Raw genomic sequence first — 21,431 nt, 5'->3', positions numbered from 1 at the left:
ATGGGGGTCTATCTACTCTGTGTCGCAGGGTGCATCCCAGACAGAGGATCCGCCCCAGCTCAGAACTCCCGGAACACAGGTTGCTGAGGGTGAGGGGAGATGCCACCTGCCCCCAACCATCTGTTTGTGAGCCAGCATGAACCATCAAGCTATGGCCAGGCGCACCAGATCCCCTGTTAAATGGAGCATGAGGGTCTCTCCACACGACACCATACCCAGAAGGAACACACTGGAGTGTCCCCAAACACCGGACCTCGATGAACAGGGACGAGAGTCGCCCCTGACGGCTGACCCGTCCAAGCAGCCACCGTCTAGTGGTGGAGACAGGCTTTGCTGAGACAAAGTTCACGCTGATAGTGCCCCAGAAGAAGAAAAAAAATTAAATACAAAAAAACGGATAGTCCCAATCCTTGATTCTGATTGCTGGTTTTGTTTAGTAGACGTGATAAAAGACAGTATAATGTACTCCTTAGATCATCTTATATCAATCACAGGTGCGTTATTTGTTTCTACAGTGATCCAGCGTATTTGTAGCTGAACGAGGGAAGGGGAGTGCTTATTGTCCTTACTGTGATCTAAGCAACACCTGTGTAGGACGCCGAGGGGCTGAGGGGCTTCGGGCAGCGCTTGTAACTAAGGAACACAAGTGCTCCCCATCCCTCGCAAAGCATTTGTGCAGGATTCTCGGCTGCAAGGCTAAGTAGCTAGGCTAGCAGTTTATATAGGAAGTTCACAGACATAGTAAATAAATCTGGATTTAAAAATGATCAATTTCTATCTAATATCTTATTTGGCTGCCATAACTATTATTTTTGTCATTATTTTGTTCTTTTCTGCATTCACTAATATTTATTTTATTTTGGCAAGAGTATTGTGTTCCGGAAGTATTTGGTAGTGTGCCTGTAATGAAGGGGGACACCGGTTACTTTAAAATAATACTGGTTGAGGCGGCGAATATGGACAAGATTCCGATCAGAGAATCAGGGGAGTCTGGAGAAGGGATTGCTTTCCAATGATTTATTGAGCTATTGTACATACGTGGGTAAGGGTGAATGTGTGTGGTCTGAAATGAATAATAATAAAGAAAAACATATCATAGTTAACGTGAGCTCAAGCGTTTATGATGCAATCATTAGCATGTAGGCTATCTGCACAGTGTCAAGGCAAAACAATAGGCACTCACTGTGTAGGTGTAGCAAATATAAACACCAAACTGTCCAAAATAAATGTTGTAAAACACAGTAAATAAACTGTAAAGTAAATAAATGTCATCAAGTAACAAAAATACACCAAGGTTCGCAAACGAACTGCAGGCAGTGGGGAGCTAAACAGCACTAGCCAAATTAACAGGTGTTGTCAATTAAACATATAAAGTCGCATAAAAGTAATATACAGCGTTCCAGATATAAATAAATACTAAATCAACAATTTGGACCTAAAATAATGTAGGCCTACTTACATCGTTTCATAAACGCAAAAATCAAGAACATCAAGGAACAAGTGATCAGAAACACACAGAGCTTGCTGTTTGACGTGCTGCGTGTGTCACTGCACTGACAAAATAGGCTTGTCAGTGGGTAATACCAGGCCACTAGGTCAGGCCACTAAGCGTCGCTGACAGGCTTTATTACAGTGCCGGTGAAAGCTCACAAGCTCAGAGTGTGCATGCTTCCATGCTAACGTTACTAGTGTTTGTAAACAGCGTGTCGCTGACAAGTTTGTTAGTGTATTGTTTATTTTGGGCTTCCTGGACGCATTCTCTTTATTGTTGCAGTATGCAACCAGTGAGTTGAGTTTGACGTTGGCATGTTAAAGCGGAAAGAGTGCGTTAATAAAGCCACCAGTAAAAAGAAGTTCTACTGACTAGTTTTTGGCTGAAGGGAGTTACATCTTAGTTGCAAATGAGATTGAGCTAACAGTTAAGTTTTGTTTCTCTATGTGTTTGTTTGGGGAAAGTTGACGTCTAGCAGACTAGCACACAGCCATCTGGCTGAGTAAACAGGCACTAGTTTCTCAGGAAGTTGCTCTTCCTGGTTTGTCTCGTGAACTAGCCTACTTTCTTGTAGAAGTTGTTCGTGTAGTGAATTAGTTTGTTTTGCCCCTTGTCCTCCGTCCGTCCGTCCGTGTGTGTGTGTGTGTGTGTGTGTGTGTGTGTGTGTGTGTGTCCTTCTGTCTGCGACCAGCTAATCTCCGCCACCGTTGGCCCGGTCGCTGTGAAACTGCGCACACACACTCCCTGGATGCCACAGCAGAACCTCTGCCCCACATTTTTTAGATCAGCCTGTCATAGCGCCACCATGAGGCAGACTTTTGCAAAACACATTTTTTGCTATTACTCCTACAGATTTTGTCCTAAAACGCAAATCGGTACACAGTATCTCTATAGCCACACGGATCTGTCTGATTTTCTGATTTTCTGTCTGATTTTTCTGTGTGTCTGATTTTCCATATTCCATCATGATTGGCTAAAATTGGCTTCCAAAGTTTACAGGATTGGTTCAACAAAATGCCTCAAATCATGAACGCAAATTTCCGTAAAATTTTCAACAGAGATTCCCACTTGGCCCAGGAAGAAATGCCACTTGAAAACGTTCACATCAGCCCCATGGTGGCGCTATAACAGGCCCATTCACGTTTTTAGCTATAACTGCACCGATATGTGTGAAACTTTGCACGCACACTCCCTAGAGGCCAAGGAAAAACCTTTGCCCTGCATTTTTCACATACCTTTTAGAGCGCCACCAGGAGGCTGAGTTTTGTAATACATATTTTCACTCTTACTCCTTCAGATTCTGTCCAAAAATCACGCAAATCGGTACACAGTATCTCTATAGTCATGTGATCAAGATGGATGTGTCCGATATTTCATATTCCATCCTACTTGGCTAACATTGGCTTCCAAAGTTTGCAGGATAGGTCCCTTTTGAACAAAATTCCTCAAATCATGAACGCAGTGTGCGATTTCCGTGAAATTTTGCACGCACATTCCCACTAGGCCGAGGAAGAAATGCCACCCTTTTCACATTGGCCTGTTATAGCACCACCAGCAGGTCTAATTTAGCAAACCACATTTTTGGAACAAAATGCCTCAAATCAGTGCAGTGTCCGATTGTCGTGCAAGGCCTAAGAAGAAATGGCACCCTTTTCACGTTGGCCTATTATAGCGCCACCAGGAGGCCACAATAATCTACCTGACCTGGCGGAGACTTGTGCTCCGAGGAGCACTTTTTCTAGTTAAGAACTGTTTTACTTGGAACTCGTGTCAACCTATGCCCCTCAGCCATTATAAAATACACAATAAACTGTGACCTCTAGTGGCTTATTGTTTTTATTATTTAATGGGGGGTGGAAATCATGGGTGACAGCAGCAGACACATCAGTTTAAGACCGCGGGGAGCCTCACAAAGTCCAACCCTTGTCTGTTGCTCCTTATGCTGTTGAGTTGTGCTGGTCGATGATGTAAAAGTAGTTGGGCTACTGACCAAAATATAGGGCAAAGAACAAATACAAATCTATCCTGAACAATTAAAAGGACAGGGTCCGACAGCTACAGTCATGATCAATTTTTAGGCAGAATGTTTAGGCAATTTGTTTAGGCAATGGTCTGCTAGAAAATTGTCTGCTAGCAAGATTCTTGAATTGTCTAGTGAAAGATTGATAGATAGATAGGTGAATGATAGGTAGGTAGATAGATAGGTAGATATATATTAGATTAGCATAATAGCATCCCATTGGTCATCTCAATAATAATGTTTTACCTGAGTTTACATGAGACTGTCAATCAAGTCATTGGACACTTAGTACCCTTAAAGGAGGAGTTCACCCAAAAAAATTACTTATTTTCTATCAATTACACACCCCATGAAGCCTTGATTTCATGGATTTATTTTTTATTTTTGTAGCATTCCTAAGACAATAATTTGATGACCGTGTGTATTTCCGGTAGGAGACACAAATAATCTACTTTGTGTCTCCTACCGGATACATTAGCCAGTAGGAGACGGGAATCAAATTATTAGCTTAGGAATGCGACAAAAGCAAAAAAGAATCCATGGATTCAAGGCTTCATATGGTGTGCAATTGATAGAAAATAAGACTAAAACTAAAACTGTCTTTTGTCTCTTTCCCATGAGTTACTTATTTCTTAATTCTAACCATGTATGTCTTGCACAGCACATACTGTATATATTTAGGAAAGGTCACAGAAGGGCAAAACTGCTGCATGCATCTAAACATGTTTATATACAGTATTTTTTATTGCAGGGTGCAATCAACTTGAAACACACAAGCAATCTTAATTTCCTTTTTCAGTGCAGTGTCATTTTATTGTGGCATAAAAACAAAAACAACCCTGCTATCACAATAATTTGGCGGATTTATTTATATATAAATACGTATAGTATAACAAAAAAATTATACATTCTTGCTGTAAAAAGGAAGAGATGAAGAAACCAAAATAAGAGCAAAATAAACAAATCAAAGTATGTAGTCAGTGCTGTTACAGGGTTGACAAGACATACAGTCATATACCATCTCAACCCACCCTCAGGCCCTCTAAATATCTCAGCACCAGACCCCATGCCCGTGTGCCTTATCAAACACCCTTCTACTTCCTGCCCTTTTGGAATCCAAGCCTCTTCACCTAGCTTTCTCAGCCACATTTCAAATGATGGCACTGCACACCAGGCCTTTTTTTTGTCAATACAGCACCCAAATATACCGGCCAGTTTGCACTGCCAGAATACAACGCAGCATCATTTGAAGACCCCAGAATGGCCACATGAGGATAGGTTACCCACTGTTTGTCAAATGGTTTTGTGTAGAAGTAAAATACAGAGGACTAGAATGTGTGGAGGTTGGGATATGACCAGAATTAATGGCTGAGTGTGCCATCTTGATTTTTGATAAGATGAAAGGAATATACAATACTGTTAAAAAGAAATGTAACACCTTAAAGTAATAAAATTAAATAAAGTATTATAGCAATAGGAATGATACACAAAGATAAACAATAAAACATTTAATATAATAAAATAATGCTGATTCATACAGTAGCCTATTTACACAGTAGTGTCCTTTTTATTCTTATGTTGGTACCCTCCTCGTTTTCCTAAAGAATAGATTAAAAATCTTATCTCTTATGGCTTTAGTTCCGATTCCATAGAGCACTGGATTGGTAACTGCAGGAATTATGATGAAATATATAGAGAGCATTATCATCACCTCTACAGGTGCGTGATTCATCTCAAATCTACTTTGTATAACCTCACAAAGCGCACCAATGGTATAATTTATAATGGACAATAAATGTGGAACACAGGTTTTAAGAGCCTTAACTTGAGAGTCTTTTGATAATTTCTTGCACACTCTGAGAATATGAACATAGGAAAAAAGAACCATTACCACCTGAGGAGCCATGAGAAACAAAAGGGTTATGAGGCCCAAGATACTAATGTGAGAAGTATTAGAACATGCGTTTTTGACAAGTTCAAAGTTCACACAGTGTAATTTATGTATGAATCCGCTGCAAAATTTCAGTTTCAAAGTTAAGGTGAAATAAAAAAGAAAGATGAGGCATGGGTATAGCCATGCCAATGCTACAAGTTTGCATACTCTTGACACAGACATGATGGTGTGATAATGTAGTGGATGGCATATAGCAACATATCTATCATATCCCATAACTGCTAGAATACAAAATTCAATACATGCATATGTGTGTAAAGAATAAATTTGAGTCAGACAGCCTTTCAGAGACATTTCATGAGTCATGGATGTAAGCAGACTCATAGTTGCGGGCAACAATGCAGTACCACCATATATTTCATTAATGGCTAAATTACATGTGAACAGATTCATGGGTTGACGCAGTTCTTCATGTTGGTATATCACATAAATCAGTAGCACATTCAGAAAGATAATCATGATGTACAGCAGGAGAAATATAGTGAACTGTACATATTTATAGTTTTCCATGACAGCGTAAGCAGTCATCGTGAATGACGTCACTGTGTTATTTTCCATGCCTGAGTTAAATTCTGAAAATGAATTAAAATACAAGTTGTTATAACATGAAGTACATTTTGACAGTGAAATAGAAATATGGTAAATAAAACAGAAAACGTAACAACTTATCATACGTAGTATGGTAATGTGTACAGTAGTTTGAAGATAATTAGTACAATTACAATATCAGTGAGTACAAGGACTCATTTGGAATTACACTCAATAATTGCATAGCCTTTTGAGTGTGACATAAGACAAATAAAGATCAATGTATTAATAAGCAATAGAACATTTGGCTTATTGCGTTAACTAAAACTATCGAAATGACAAAAACTAGAATTGAACAACAAACATTTTAACTGAAACCTCACTTTAAGAAATATATTTAACTAACTAAAACTGTATTATGTGTTTACAAGACTAACACAATCATAAAGAAAATGTGTTAGTTTTAGACTTCTTGTCAATATTTCATACATAAGACTAGTATTTTGTTTGGATATGAAATACATCTTCCAATGTGTTTGCTGTACCAGTGTTAACCGTGAAAATATATTTTAAAATGGTGTGTTTACCCTTTATGACCTTTTTGAATATCACTCCTGACAAATACACCACATCACAATAAAGAATTAAAACGAACACAAAAACGAATGAACTAAAACTAAGCCTTTTCAAAAATAGAAACTAAATGCAAAACCACTTTAAAGACAAAATCAAACTAAACTGAAATTGAAAACATGAACTAATAACCCTGACAAATGTAAACAGGTTGTTGGTTTGAAATGCAGTCACATTTAAAAACCTTAACAGGGTTTATAGTACCTCACTGAAGGTCAACCCTCCTCTCCATGTGGTCATATCGGCCAGAGTTGACGTTTTTAATACTGGCTACAGCTGAGGAGTCGAAGGTTGATGTCATCGGCCCAATTGAGTGTTTCATCATTCCATACAGAATGTGTTTGTTGTAGTTCTAGTTACCGTTACCTATTAATACCCAAGTGTGATACTTAACCAATAATACACAAGAGAGAGTCCTATTCCATGAGATTGTACAGTAGCAGGCCAGCGGCCCTTTGGGCACCGGCCTTCTCAGGCACCACGCAAGTTGGGAATGATGCAAGTCAGGAATACATCGCCACCCGTTTGTGCAATACTCCTTTATCTGATCATCAGATAAAGGAGTATTGCACAAACGGCTGAAAAATATATTTTTCGTATTATTTCACTCGATGTCTCGCTTATGGGAGAGCGCCCCCTGGCGTGATCACAGAAGCATTTATTATACACTTCCAGACAGTTTCTATTGGCTGGACTGGCTGTCACCTAATCTCTCAAGAACAGATTCAGAGCTGCGCTACTGAATCTGTCGAGAGCCCCGTTCAGAACGTGCGCGCGTTAGCTTACAAGTGGGCGTGCCTTCAGATCAGGAAGCAGGCCACGCTTTACCCAATCAAATGTAGTGGGCAGGATTTACTGTCTGTCTGTGCACTCCCTTCCAACTGAAAACAAACCGAAACTCATTTAACAATAGCGTCCTTGGAGCAGACAAAACCACGGAAAAGATATTCACATTTTAACTTGCTCTTTCATCATAGAAACAAGTGGGCTTATAACCGAAACGATCCATGTTCTCTGGGAGAAGTGGTGTTAGTGTTCCGTGTAGAAATATTGTTAGTGGGAAGAGTAAAAAACTGCGGAGGGCGCTGTTTTTCCTTTTTATTTGGCGATGGGTTCCCAGATTGGCTTTCACCTGACCAGGATGGCCCTGCCCCTTTTGTCAAAAGGCACCTGTCAGTCAAGCCACTCCTCATTCAAGATAAGCATTTCTCCTTCTCGCTGAGCATGCAAGAAGGGTGCTTTGGGTGTTTTGGCGAGATCATAAATGCTTCTGTGATCACGCCAGGAGACATCTCGCTCATAATTTTTTTTTAAACGGGGTTACGTTTGTAACCTATGGTTTTCACACACACACACACACACACACACACACACACACACACACACACACACACACACACACACGTTTAAGCACGTTCTCTGTGTGTGCTTGTGGCAGATGGCAACAGTGTAACATAGTGGGTCAGCCATAACCATGGTGACATTCTTTTACATTAAAAACGCTAATAAACAGCTGACATTTGGGGAAAGCAAAAAACGGGCTTCGGTGTTCCGTGCACATGCTAATGGTCAATGGCTGTGTGCAAATGCAGATGAATTGCTCCAGGCACTGAGGAGAGCCGGGCAGAAGAGATTTTGGGCTCACCACCCACACAGAGGCTTGGTTAATTATAGGAGGACTAGACCATACCCGTGGGGGGATATGCGCACATGATTTGGCAACCCGGGAGCCAGCGAACACAAAAACGCTAATGAACAGTGTTGGAATAGTTACTACAACATAGTAATATGTTACTTATTACATATTACTTGTTTAAAAAGTAATGTAGTTACTTTACTTATTACTCCCTGCCAAAAGTAACTAGTTACTTATTACTTAGTTACTTTTTTTTTCTCGACCCCAGTAATTGCATCCTTTCTCCCCAAAAGTCTGACTTTGCATTTTCAACATTAGCAGTTGTTTTTTTTCTCTTTTCTGCAGCCTACATTGTAAAATCCTCATTGTTGATTTAACTCTGAAAAGTGTTCTGTACACATGACGGGTCCATTTGGTTCCATTTGTACACTCATTTCAATTATATTAACACTAAGACTTTTACTGTGTATGAATTCATAACTTACAGACTAAATGAAAACTATTTGACTATGAATTGAATACTAAGGACCTCAATGGAAACAAGACCGCAAGGACTTGTATTTTAAATGTATTTCATGTATTTTTTGCCTAAAAAAATATTCAAATTCAAACACCTGGGCTCAAACAGATAATGACTCATCATGAGACACAATCTTTGAACAACTTCTGTTGTTTATTAAACAAAATGTATTCTAATAAAATACAAACATAAAAAGGCTCCCATAGCAACACATATCATCGTGGCAGAATGTAGGAGCAAATGCAAGTAAAAATAAATCAATCATTCTGTATGACTGCTTTAGTTGTATTTAAGCATATTAAATTTAGTATTAAATTTACCCCAAATTTAGCCAGTATTTAAGCTGAATTTAAGCATATTACTAAGCGGAGGAAAAGAAACTAAAGCAGTCATACAGCAGTAGCGGCGAGTAGCCAGGCCACAGTGACCTATATATATATGTGTGTGTGTGTGTGTGTGTGTGTGTGTGTGTGTGTGTGTGTGTGTGTGTGTGTGTATATATATGCCACAGTCAGTGACCTATATATATATATATATATATATATATATATATATATATATATATATATATATATATATATATTGAAAATAGCCAACCTACAAGCTTACGGCGCGTCTTCATTTGTTAACAAGTCGCTTATAATAAGCAGACATGGCAACACTGTTTGATCCGGTTTAAGGCCCGCCCTTCCGCAGCTGATAATTCACACATAGACAAGTGCGCAACGTTTCCGTATCCGCTCTAGACCGGATCAGCAAGCAGCCTGCATAGCAACTGGATCCCAACCAGTCTACCATTATATCAATTGACCAAAAACAACACAGGATCAAATAAACACACTCAAACCCAGAGTACCACCAAGGCTCGTGAAAAAAAGTAATAAGTTACTTTTTGAAAAAAAGTAAAGGTAATAATATTACTCAAAACGTGAAAGTAATTAGTTACGTTACTAGTTACTGGGAAAAAGTAATAATATTACTTTAAGTTACATATTACTTTAGTTACTTTCCAACACTGCTAATGAACAGCTGACATTTGGGGAAAGTGAAAAACGGGCTTCGCTGTTCCGTGCACATGGTAATGGTCAATGGCTGTGTGCAAATTCAGATCAATTAATCCAGCCACTGAGGAGAACCGGGCAGAAGAGATTTTGGCCTCACCACCCACGATTTTTTTTTTGTTTTTTGGGGGAACGTTTTTGAAAATCTTTTGAAATAATAATGTTTAAAAACTCTCAAAAAATCACAATCCATAACAGTTGACCCGTGACCCCAAAATGGGTCCCAACTCCGACCCATCATTTGGGAACCACTGCCCTAGAAGGTTCAAATAGCACTGGTTGCGGAAGTCCGATTGATTGATTGATTGATTGATGTACTTTTATTTAGTAAGACATGAGAATCACAGTACATGGAAGTACAAATTCACAATACAAGGTCTACTAAACTGGAAGACTCATTAAGCACTTGGCTTGTTTAAGATGAGAACCCCATGCACACAAATCATGATGACATGTAAGAGACAGACAGATATACACACTACTATACAGAATGTCATACAATCAGCTTTCAGGTTACTGGTATGAAGAGAGAAAAAAATATATACAAAAGAAGAAAATGAAAGGAGGGGGGGTAGGTTAAGACTTAGACAGGGGCCATTTTCGAATTGCAGCCTCCTGAAGGTGTATCTTTAGGGCAGTTTTGAAAGTGAGTAGGGTTTTACACTCCTTTACTCCTTTTGGTAGGGCATTCCACATTTTTGATGAATAGCATGAGAACGAGTTCATTCCCCTAGTTGAGCCAAATCTGGGTTGAACATGATTTGTGGAGCTGCCTCTGGTGTTATGATCATGGACTTCATTAACATTTTGGAAGTATTTTGACAAATACAGGGGATCCCAATGTTGTGGTGTATCTTGAAGACCAGGCCCATAGCAAGTTGCTGTACTCCGTCCTCAACCCTAAGCCATCCAATCCTAGCAAAATGAGCAGGGGTTAGATGGGTTTTGTGATTGAGGCCAAGAAGTAGCCTTACAAGTTTGTTTTGGGATGTTTGGAGCCTTGTTTTTAAGGCCTTGGTGTTGTGATACCATGAAGTGCATGCATAATCATAATGACCTTGAATGAGGGCCCCTGCAAGAATATTCAGAATATTCTGATCAATCCTCCACAAATAGCGTGTTGTTTGGTTGACATTTTTGATCACTTTTTCTGCGTTTGTGTTACCAGAGAGGTTTGCCTCCAAGATGGAGCCCAGGTAGGTAATTTCATCCTTTCTTTTGATGACATCATCACCCACTTTGATCGTGAAACTCTCTGCCTTACTAAGGTTAGGACTGGACCCAAAGAGGATGGATTCAGTTTTACCCAGGTGTAATGAAAGTTTGTTGTCAGAGAGCCAGATGCAGATCTTGTTGAGTTCAGAGCTGAGTTTTCTCAACCTGCAGCCTGTCCCTGTCCAAGACTAGCAGGGCCGAGTCATCGGCGAACAGGAACAGTTTGCAGTCGCAGGCTGAAGACATATCATTCACATATATCAGGAACAGTAAAGGTCCTAGTATACTTCCTTGAGGAACACCACAAGTCACAGGGAGGGGGGGGGGGGCTGGGTGCAGTTTACTTCCACCACTTGCTCCCTCCCTTCCAGGTAGGATCTCATCCAGTTCACTGACGTATCATCAAAACCTATTGCTTTGAGCTTATTGATCATGATTGGGTGATTAACGGTGTCAAAGGCCTTCTGGAGGTCCAGCATGACCATGCCGCAATATTTGCCCTTGTCGACATCTTGTTTGATAAGAGTCGTTCAAATAGAGAAGGCATGTGTCAGTGGAGTGGTTTGTTCTGAAACCAGATTGGAATTTCTAGATTAGATTTTTCTCGGCAAGATACTTATCGACCTGTTCATAGACAATTTTTTCCATGACTTTCGAGATGGAGCTAAGAATAGAAATAGGGCGGTAGTTGCCAGGGTCTAATTTGTTTCCTTTTTTGTACAGAGGGGTCACCCTTGCTTTTTTGAAATCGTTAGGGACCCGTCCCTGTATGATAGAGGTTTATTATGTGGGTAATGATTGGAGCAATGGAGGCGGCTGAGTCTTTTAGAAATTTGGCGGGGATATTGTCGAGGCCTGTGGCTCTGTGTTGATGAAGAGCACTCAGTTTTTTAAACACCTCTTCTGTTTTCACAGGGGAGAGTTTAAAATAGTCTTTGCTTACACCCTGTTTTTCGTAAAATGAGTCAACATACTCTTCACCATAGCACCCAGAGTGATGGGGTAGTTTTTCAACCAAATCTGAGGTTATGGTCGTGAAGAATATGTTGAGGATTTTACTCACTTCATGTTTGGATGTGGTGAGAGTGTCATTCACCTTGAGGCTTATGTTTGTAAACCTGGTTTTCAATTTCTTGCTGCAGCCTAGTAGGTTGTTGAATAGCTTCCAAAGCTCTCGTGGTTTGCTTTGATTTTCCTCAATTTTGTCATCGAGGAAGCTTTTTTCTGCATGCCATTAACCTGGGTTCTTAGTTTGTTTTTTTCTTTTTCAAGTTTAGCTACGTGGGATTCGAGACCCTTGTTAAAACATTTGGCGAGTTTGATCCTACCTTTATGAAACTCAGAACACTTTGTTTCTGACTTTCATGGCAGTAAGGATGTCCGAATTCATCCATGTGTAACCGGGCCGTGGCCCGGGTTTGTCTTAGAAGTTTTAACTTAATCAGACACTTTAAATACTCAAAACTTAACAGATTCTTAATACAATGTGACAATAAATGGACTGCGACAAGGATTTTCCCCCAAGATTACAATGGTTTTTATTAAACAGTTCATCAATAATTCACCGCTGTGAGCCTAGCCACCTAACCCGTCCAGAGGGCCACTTGCGCCACCAATCCTGTAGCACTCGGAAACAGAGAGAAGAAAAGGTTATTATTCATAGTAATTGAGTATAAAACCAGTATAAGAGCTTAAATAGTTCTTGGGGGAAATAATAGTAAAATAACTGAAAATATAAAACAAACCCAAACATAACAAAACAGCAGTGGCAGTCATAGTCTACAAAAGAAACAAATGATAGACATTAATACACTGTAAAACAGATCAATTATATACAAACAAAATACTGACAATTACCTCTGTCTGACTATTGAACACAACCCATGTGGAAGGCACAACACAGGAGAGCAGAGTCACTATGGAGCAGGGCCTAAAGTGTGACAAACAAAGGGTCAGCCTCAAGCAGGTAAAACATACATGTACTTTCACCTATTATCTACAATATACACCTACCCAGAGCATTGCACCGAGCAGAGACAACCTGCTACAACAGGGATCGAACAGGGAGAAGCCCCTGCTCAGTGTGGCTTTTATAGTGAACCAAACAATTTGGAAAACAGGAAGTGGGAGGGGCTGTGGCATGTCTATCTCCACAGTAGCCTAGGAGGGACATTTCCTGACTGGATACACATGGTACCGAGCGGGTTTTGACCCTGATGGTTTTCATGGGAGCCACGCTGTCCAAAATTTGAATGAATTTGGTTTTGAAACCAAGCCAAGATTCGTCTACCTTTTATCTTTTGTCTTGTCAAGAGCCAGGTTGTCTTGTCAACATTGAGAGCCAGGTTGTGTGGTCTAGGTTGAGAACCAGCATTAACCTCCCGGATCGCTGGCCTAGCGGTCCAGGCACTTCAACGTAGCCTAACGGCCGTCGTGGGTTCGAGTCCCCCTCGCAACAACCTTTGCTGCGTGTCTCTCCCCGTGTCTCTCTCCCCATTTCAGGTTGGGTTTCCAATGAAGGAAGCCGCCGCCACCGGTAAACCCCGCCCCCCAAACACACGCCTATTCAGTGCGTGCTCCGCAGACCCGCAGACAGACAGATATTCGTGTTTTTTCTGTTCTCTGCAACCGTTGATCTGATCAAATTGCCACTCTGCTCGTGCACTGCTTACCCCCAGATCATTGAGGGCATTCTGTCAGATGGCTCCCGAGTTATGCCCGGTTCAGACAGACAGACAGACAGACAGAAAAAGGTTTTGTGAATTAATAGATAGATGGATAGATATTGAACTGGGTAACTCAGGACCCTGGAACTAGCTAGCTATGCTCCCTTCAGTACATATCACACACGTAGGCCTACTGTATCACACCTCTGCTGTCATACAACCTGGCTGTGCATAAAGTACTTACCTGGCAAACCGATCACACACATTCATATCTAGTTCTGCATATATTTATAGATATAGCCTACTACACTATTTATATATACAGTCATACAGTAAAATCTTACCTCCCCAATTAGTCTGCAATGCCATGTGTACAGTCTATAATGTCTTCTCCCCCTGACCCCCCCACATACATGTACAGCGACTTTGGGTACTTAGAAAAGCGCTATATAAATTCCAGGTATTATAATTTTTTATTATAATCATATTTTTAGTAAATAGCTTTAAATATCCTCATACTGTATGTGCATTGTGCAGACATTTCTGACAATAGAAATAATTATGATTGATTGAACTTTTCTGGAAAAATCTGTATGGAATGAGTACTAGAATACCCTACTCAAGTAGAAGTGCTGTTACCTGACTTAATTATGAATGTAAATGATTAAATTTTTACTACTGAAGTAGAAAGTTAAAAAGCGCTTTTAAAAAAAACTATGCTGAGTAACAATTACTTGAATGAAATTCATTTTATGAAAGGCCACAGCCAAGGTGGCATCATGGCCATACGCGTTTCAATATGAATACACCCTACCAACGAATCTCTCCACAATTCAGTGATGCTGAAAGAGACAATATTTTCATCACGAGAAAGCTTCAGAGTCAGAGACCACCCTAGGAGGGAAACGAGGTAAAAGTACAAAGAGTGAAACTTGTTCTTTATTTACCCAGTGCACAAGTGCTCATTTTCGGCAAAGCCCTGCACATAAACTCACACAGACAGACACACATTAAAATATGTTGATTGTTATAGCTATTGCTTGCTATTGCTATATTTGATCCATTCAACTACAATGACCCATATCAGCAAAAAATAGCTCAAAATTTGTGAAAAATCACATAAGATATACAAATTGTGAAACATGTTTAAATCATTAGTTTATTTTAAACTTTTTAAATGTCTACATGTGTTTAATATTGGATAAAGCTACTGGTAAAATAATTGCAGGCATAATCAACATACACTATTGATTATTATCATATAACAATTTACAATTTAGGCATTTAGCAGAAACTCTTATCCAGAGCGACTTACAATAAGCAAGGTAAGCACATACATCAAATGCATGAGAGACAATGTAGTGCCTCAGTAAATTAGGATCACAGGTAAACCAAGAACCTAGCATTAATTATCTAATAATTAAAAAAAAATTGTCATTGCTCATTTGAAAGACAAAAAAAAAATATCACTTGATTGATCTATATCCATTAGCCTACTACAAATCTATTGCTGTTTTTACATAATTCGCTTGCTGATTCTTGTTATACTTTTGAACCATTCACTTGCAATGACATAGGATATAGGAGAACTCAGGACAATTAGCAGAACTGCTACTTTTAACACTACTACTGTAAATGAGACATTTGTGAAAAATCACCTTTTTACAGTGCAGGAGCATGCAGGAGAAAAACATATTGAAAAACTTGCACTTTACATAGCTTTTAACTTTCAACTAGTTTTCGGTTACTTTGTGCTTAATGTTGGCTAAAGCTACTAGTTCAAATATATTTGTTTTACTTGTAAAATAATGTCTGTGTTTAACAACATGCACTCTTGTTATAAGACACAACTGTGATCTTGGCTACCACTTTTGTGTCACTCATATCATAGAAAGATTTTAATAGTCTTATTCTTACAGTTTTTAAACTCACACCATACATCACTGGATTAAGAATGGGAGGAAATATCAAATAGTACAAAGACAAGAACATCTTGATTCCATAAGGCCAACGGCTTATATTGAATCGATTTTGTATTATTTCAAAAAAGCACCCCACAGAGAAGTTTACTAATGCAAACAAGTGTGGAACGCAGGTTTGGAGAGCTTTTTGCTTGGATTCTTTGGATAATAATGCACATATCTTCAGGATGTGTATGTAAGAGTAAAAGGTTATGATTAGCTGTGGAAATGTATATAAAGCTACAGATAGTAAACCTACATAGTTCAGCATAGTTGTATCTGTGCAGGCGGCTTTTACCAGTGAATAATTTACACAGTATATTTTATCTACCTGTATGGTTTTCTCACAAAATTGTTGTGTTAAAATGGAAAAGATAAGGAAGATAAGAAATGCAACAAAGGGATAAAGCCAAGTTAAAGTTATTAGTTTATACACTTTACTCAGTGACATGAGTGTGTGATACTGCAGTGGATAACATATGGCCACATACCTATCATAACTCATTGCTGCTAAAATTGTAAATTCAACAATTGTATATGTATGTATGGTAAAAATCTGTGTTTGACACCAAGGTAAAGTTACCTCATATGAATTTGACAACACAATGCTCAGTACGGCTGGCGAAAGAGCAGTGCCTCCATAGAGCCCATTTGCAGCCAAGTTACAAATGAAAAAATACATTGGCTCATGCAAAGCTTTTTCAATATAGATCACTCGAATCAATAGCACATTTTCAGCAATAATGGCAATGTATAAAAATAAGAAAATGCAGAAATACATTGGCTTTTGATCTTCCATTCCATAGTATGCAGAAAGCAGGACTGAAGTTACTGCAGATGAATTTTCCATGCTGTGATAAAACAGGTGCTGTAAAGATCATATAAAGGGGCTGCCTTTATATGCCTACAATATAAAAAAAAGCATTTTGTATAAAAAAAAAGATCATTCAGGTAAAATATATATTTAGTCTTTAATGAGGGTGATGTCCCCTCCATCTCTTAAATGACATGAAATGCTTTTATATTCTTCACTCTTCATCTTACTGAGATCCAGTCATGTGGTCACGTCACATGTTTTGGATAAGGGTGAACCCTCACATAAACTTTCTTTTAGAGTAGCTCATTAATTCTACCTCTTTGTTTTTCTCCCAATATAGTCTTATGCCAATTAATCCTCCCCATACATTTCTCTGTTCTCACCTTAGTGAGGAGCCCCCACTGTAAAATTATTGTTTGAATACTTTATTAACACGATTATTAACAGTACAGGTACAATAGTAGTCAAAGGTTATGCTAAAAGGATAACACAAAAAGCTGCAGGGGCTTGTTTACATTGTAGTCCATTATATCTTATTATACAATTGGGAATAAGGCGCATGCGCGACCTGGTGTGCCTCGGTAGGTTACAGTTAGGTCTTTGGTAAAAAAAAACTGCGCACTGCGCACTGCGCATGCGTGGACGTAGCAAAACCCAACACCACGCAGCTGCTTTTGTAGGGTGCGTTCGGAAATACAGCAATGAGCGCACTGGCCAATACAAACTAATAGGCGGGTGCGCTCCGGTGCGCAATTTCCGAACGCACCCGTAATCTCCCCACACAACAACACCGATTCGGCATCTGGGTTGCCACGTTGGGGGGGCTTGTGACAAGCAGACAGGTCAGTGTTGCCAGATGTGCGCCAGAAACAAGCAACCACCTTCATGAAAAAAAAAAAACAGCCGATGGGGTCCGCAATGTCTCACGGGGGTCTGCGATGTTTCGCGGGGGTCCCGCAGTTTAAAAAAAAAGATTATTTAAAAAATAATGTAATCTTTTTTTGGGGACATTTTTATCCCATGATTTTGTAATCTCCCCACACAACAACACCGAGTCGGCATCTGGGTTGCCACGCTGGGGACAAGCAGACAGGTCAGTGTTGCCAGATGTGCGCCAGAAACAAGCAACCACCTTCATGAAAAAAAAAAAACTCCCAGGGTCTGCCCTGGGAGTAAAATTATTTAAAAAAAAATTCAAACTTTTTTTGGGAAATTTTTTATCCCACGATTTTGGAACCCCAAAATAAGCGAGCCCTCGCTTATTTTGGGGTTCCAAAGCTGCTTCTCCCTTCCTGCGCGTGAGCGTGTCTCCCCTTGCACCGTGTGTGTGTGTGTGTGTGTGTGTGTGTGTGTGTGTGTGTGTGTGTGTGTGTGTGTGTGTGTGTGTGGAGTCCACACACTGGACTACTACGCTTTTGTGGGTCTTTGCGAAATCCCGAAGTGGAGTTTTGGTCATTGGAACGGTGATGCACGTCACCCCTTTGTGAAGTGGGTATTTTCAAACCCTGGAGTGCATTTAGGGGAGCGTCAGAGTGTTTGTGTTGGAGCGCCTCAGTGCGGCTGAAGAGTTCATGTGCAACCTCTTGCATGCGTCGCCGTGTCTGTAGGTCTCCAGGGACCCCCAAGGGTCTCCAGGGAACCCCCAAGGGTCTCGCGGGACCCCCAAGGGCTCCGCTATGTTTCGTGGGGGTCCGAAGGGCTCCACGATGTTTCGCGGGTGTCCCAAGACTCCAAGGGGTCCGTGGAAAGAGGGGAGCACAGGACACTCAGCGTTGCCTTGTCCTCTGATTAGACGCGTATTTGCCTTACTTTTCACCACAGCGTTGCCATGTCTGAAAATCATAAGCGACTTTGCCCTACTTTCACACAATACTCTCTCTCACACTGTGAGGTGGCTGTAAGGTGGATCTGCGCTGCAAAGTGGACGACGTGTCACACTAGACGTTCGGGCCGCCTATGCGGCCCGAACTTCTAGTTCAATACATAATACATACAATACACAATATAAAACAATACATATATGAGAATAAAGCTCAGTAGAATGTATATTTACAGAGAAAGGAGGGGTGGGGGTGGGATTCAGAGGATTCTATTATCAAGGTGTTCAAGGAGTTTAACAATGTTCACTTGTATTTTGAGGACAGGAATTACTTTAGGTTATTTTTGAGTTTGGGTAGGGAGTCGAGAACATTTATGTCTTTTGGTAGGTCATTCCACATTCTGGTGGCAGCATAGTATAGCTATAGGATGTCTGAGCCAAGCATGTCTAAGCCACATTTTGGGGGAACGAGTTCAGTTGATCTCGTTCTGGTGATACAGATACTGTTACAGGTGGAAAGACGAAGTGCCCCATTCTACTCCTCCTGTTCAATACCCCCCACTGACAGCTGCCACACCAGCCCATAGGAGTCGCTAATGCAGCAACAAAGACCGCCCTCCCTTCACAGCTTTGCTCCCCCAAACAGGGCCAATTGTGTTCATATAGCCAAACCGGATGCACTGCAATGAATCTCCTGTTTCCTTAGCGTGTGGCAGCTTGATGTACAAGTACACCCCCTGGACATGACATGTCACAGGGACTTACCCCAATCCAACCCTTGGGGCTGAGTGCCAAGCAGGGAGGCATTGGGTTCCATTTTTAGAGTCTTTGGTATGACCCGACTGTTGATCGAACCCCGACCTCCCAATGTACTATATTTTGTAGTACAGTTTTAATATATTTTTCAAAGTTTCAGTGTCACCTTTGACCAAGCAGTAGTATCCTATTTGATGAGAAGGGAAGGGACAATTGACACCTTGGGGTGAAAATGTGACACTTTGGGCTGTATTATGCCTGAAGTAATCTCAGAATCTGTCAGCGCTACTGCCTTGTAATGTTGCTGTTAGTAGGAATAACACCGGAGCACCCGGACAGAGCGGACTGAAAAGGAGGTCGTGCCCCCGGAGGCAAAACCGAATAGGTTCCCAGACTGTGCCTGAAGTGAACAATGTAGGCTACTGTGACTCAACTTGAAAAATGCCATTAAAAACGTCAAAAATATGTACAGTATACAAACATTTACAACAAGGCAAGCCGTGTTGTCAGAAGCTGGCTTGGGTGTGCCCGAGCTAGCTTGCGACAGTCAAGCAGATGCTCATGCCAAACGAGTGACAAACCTGATTCCACCAACTCAGGGCCATTCGAGTTGCTTTGTGAAATACAGAGAATAAGTTATGATTGTTTCCTCTGCACCAGCATTGGATGTGAAAGTATCTGACAAAATATGACGCCGTAGGTAGAATGCTCTTAAGACAGAAGAGACCAAACATTCCACATCCCCAAATTCCAAGGATCCCCAAAACATACACTGTAACTCCCCCCGACTTTCCCTTGTCCATCAGTCCTAACTCTGATTGTCCAGCTTGTATGAACTTTTGTTCGTTCAAATATTGGTCATTTGTAAATAATAAATCAATTATTTTGTGCCATAAAAATCTCTTTATTTATTTATTTTTCACTACATTTATTATTCATTTGGACTTAAATTAATAGTTTGATAGCTTTGCTGCCCTGGCATTTGGCCTTTGTGCCATTAATACATTGACAACACCAAAGTGCCATGTGGCCTTGCCCCTAAAGTGATGAAATTTTTGTCCTGCTGACAGCTAATTTAAACTTTTGTTGTGTATTATTTTTGCATAGCATTGAAAATAACAGCTCATTGCTTGTTTAATTACATTTCGTTCAGCCATTTTCTATTCTCCAGGCTCAGCATGGTCTGAGTCTCGTTATGGCGGAGCTCTTAATTGCTTCCAAAGGGATGAAAAACAAAGTTTATCAGTGACCATTAATGAACATGCCTATCCATTTACAATAGGTGCATGTAATGTCTCCTTGTTATAACCCTAACCCTAACTGTATCCCTGTATACCTATTTATCGATTGAGATGGTCGATACAATAGGGGGACTAACAAGGAACGGTTACTTGCAACTGATCAACTTAACCTCGTTCCCAGCCTTGTTTCTCATCTCAGAAGGAGAAAAGCCTGGAAAAGCACCATGGCCTAAAGTCACTATAGAATGTACTTCCCCCAGAAATAGCTGTTCACAGATGGACGGACGGACAGACACACACACACACACACACACACACACACACAGACGGACTGCCAGGGGGAAAAACACTGAAAGTGTCTAAGACGAATACAGGAAACCGCCCAAGGAAGTTATGGTGTTGCTGTGCATATCTGTTTACATTCGCACATAGCATGAAAACCATGCTGTGATTGGCAAAAACTTTCAGCAATATTCAAAAATAAAGAAAATAGCAGATCTACAAGCTCACAATGGTTGAGTTGCAATGTGTTGTGAAATTGTAGATTTGACAACGTTGAATGACGAACTGTAAAATCAGACTAATCTATTAATAGTCTAATAGTCTATTATCTATAGTCAAGTATGACAAAAAAAAAAGATACATAAAAAACGAAATCTTGCTCTTTCATTATACCATTTTTGCATATTTTCAATGTTCCACTTTTTGGTGGATTATGCAAATATCTCTCCCCGCTGGAACATTGCTGATGCAAAACATGTTTATCACAATGATTAGAGGTCATTGGTCCACATTGAATTTCCATCTCTCTAGACAGCAATTAAACACCAAAGTTAGGCACCAAGCGAGACCTCTTTGGACAATACCTTGAGAATTAAATGAGTGGATGAGAAAAGAGAACAGTAATGACTTCCCACTGGACTGAGGTGATAGTGTCCAAGGAGTCATGCCCTAAAGACAGCGTCTCCAAAGTTTTTGTTAGTTGGACTTTTGAATGTTATGCCCACAGTGACACTTTGTTAAGCACATAATAGCAAGTAAGTGCCTCTCATACAGTAATACAGCAACCGTAAACAGTAAATACAGTAACATTTATTTATATAAATATTATC

The 21,431-nt window shown here is 40.2% G+C and overlaps 1 protein-coding gene across 1 annotated transcript; it reads right to left on the bottom strand.

Annotated features, from left to right (window-relative positions):
* Positions 1-144: 144 nt before the first annotated feature.
* LOC308090734 (olfactory receptor 51L1-like) lies at positions 145-16,467 on the bottom strand (the record flags this gene model as incomplete). Its single annotated transcript, XM_080435998.1, has 4 exons — positions 145-333; positions 5,224-5,406; positions 5,500-5,668; positions 16,178-16,467. The coding sequence occupies 4 exons, from the start codon at positions 16,465-16,467 to the stop codon at positions 145-147; spliced, it is 831 nt and encodes a 276-aa protein (XP_080292124.1).
* Positions 16,468-21,431: the final 4,964 nt, after the last annotated feature.

This window comes from Gymnoscopelus braueri (assembly GCF_963280865.1).
Source record: "Gymnoscopelus braueri genome assembly, chromosome: 8".
NCBI lineage: Eukaryota > Metazoa > Chordata > Actinopteri > Myctophiformes > Myctophidae > Gymnoscopelus > Gymnoscopelus braueri.
This window is presented reverse-complemented; position numbering and strand designations above follow the sequence as displayed.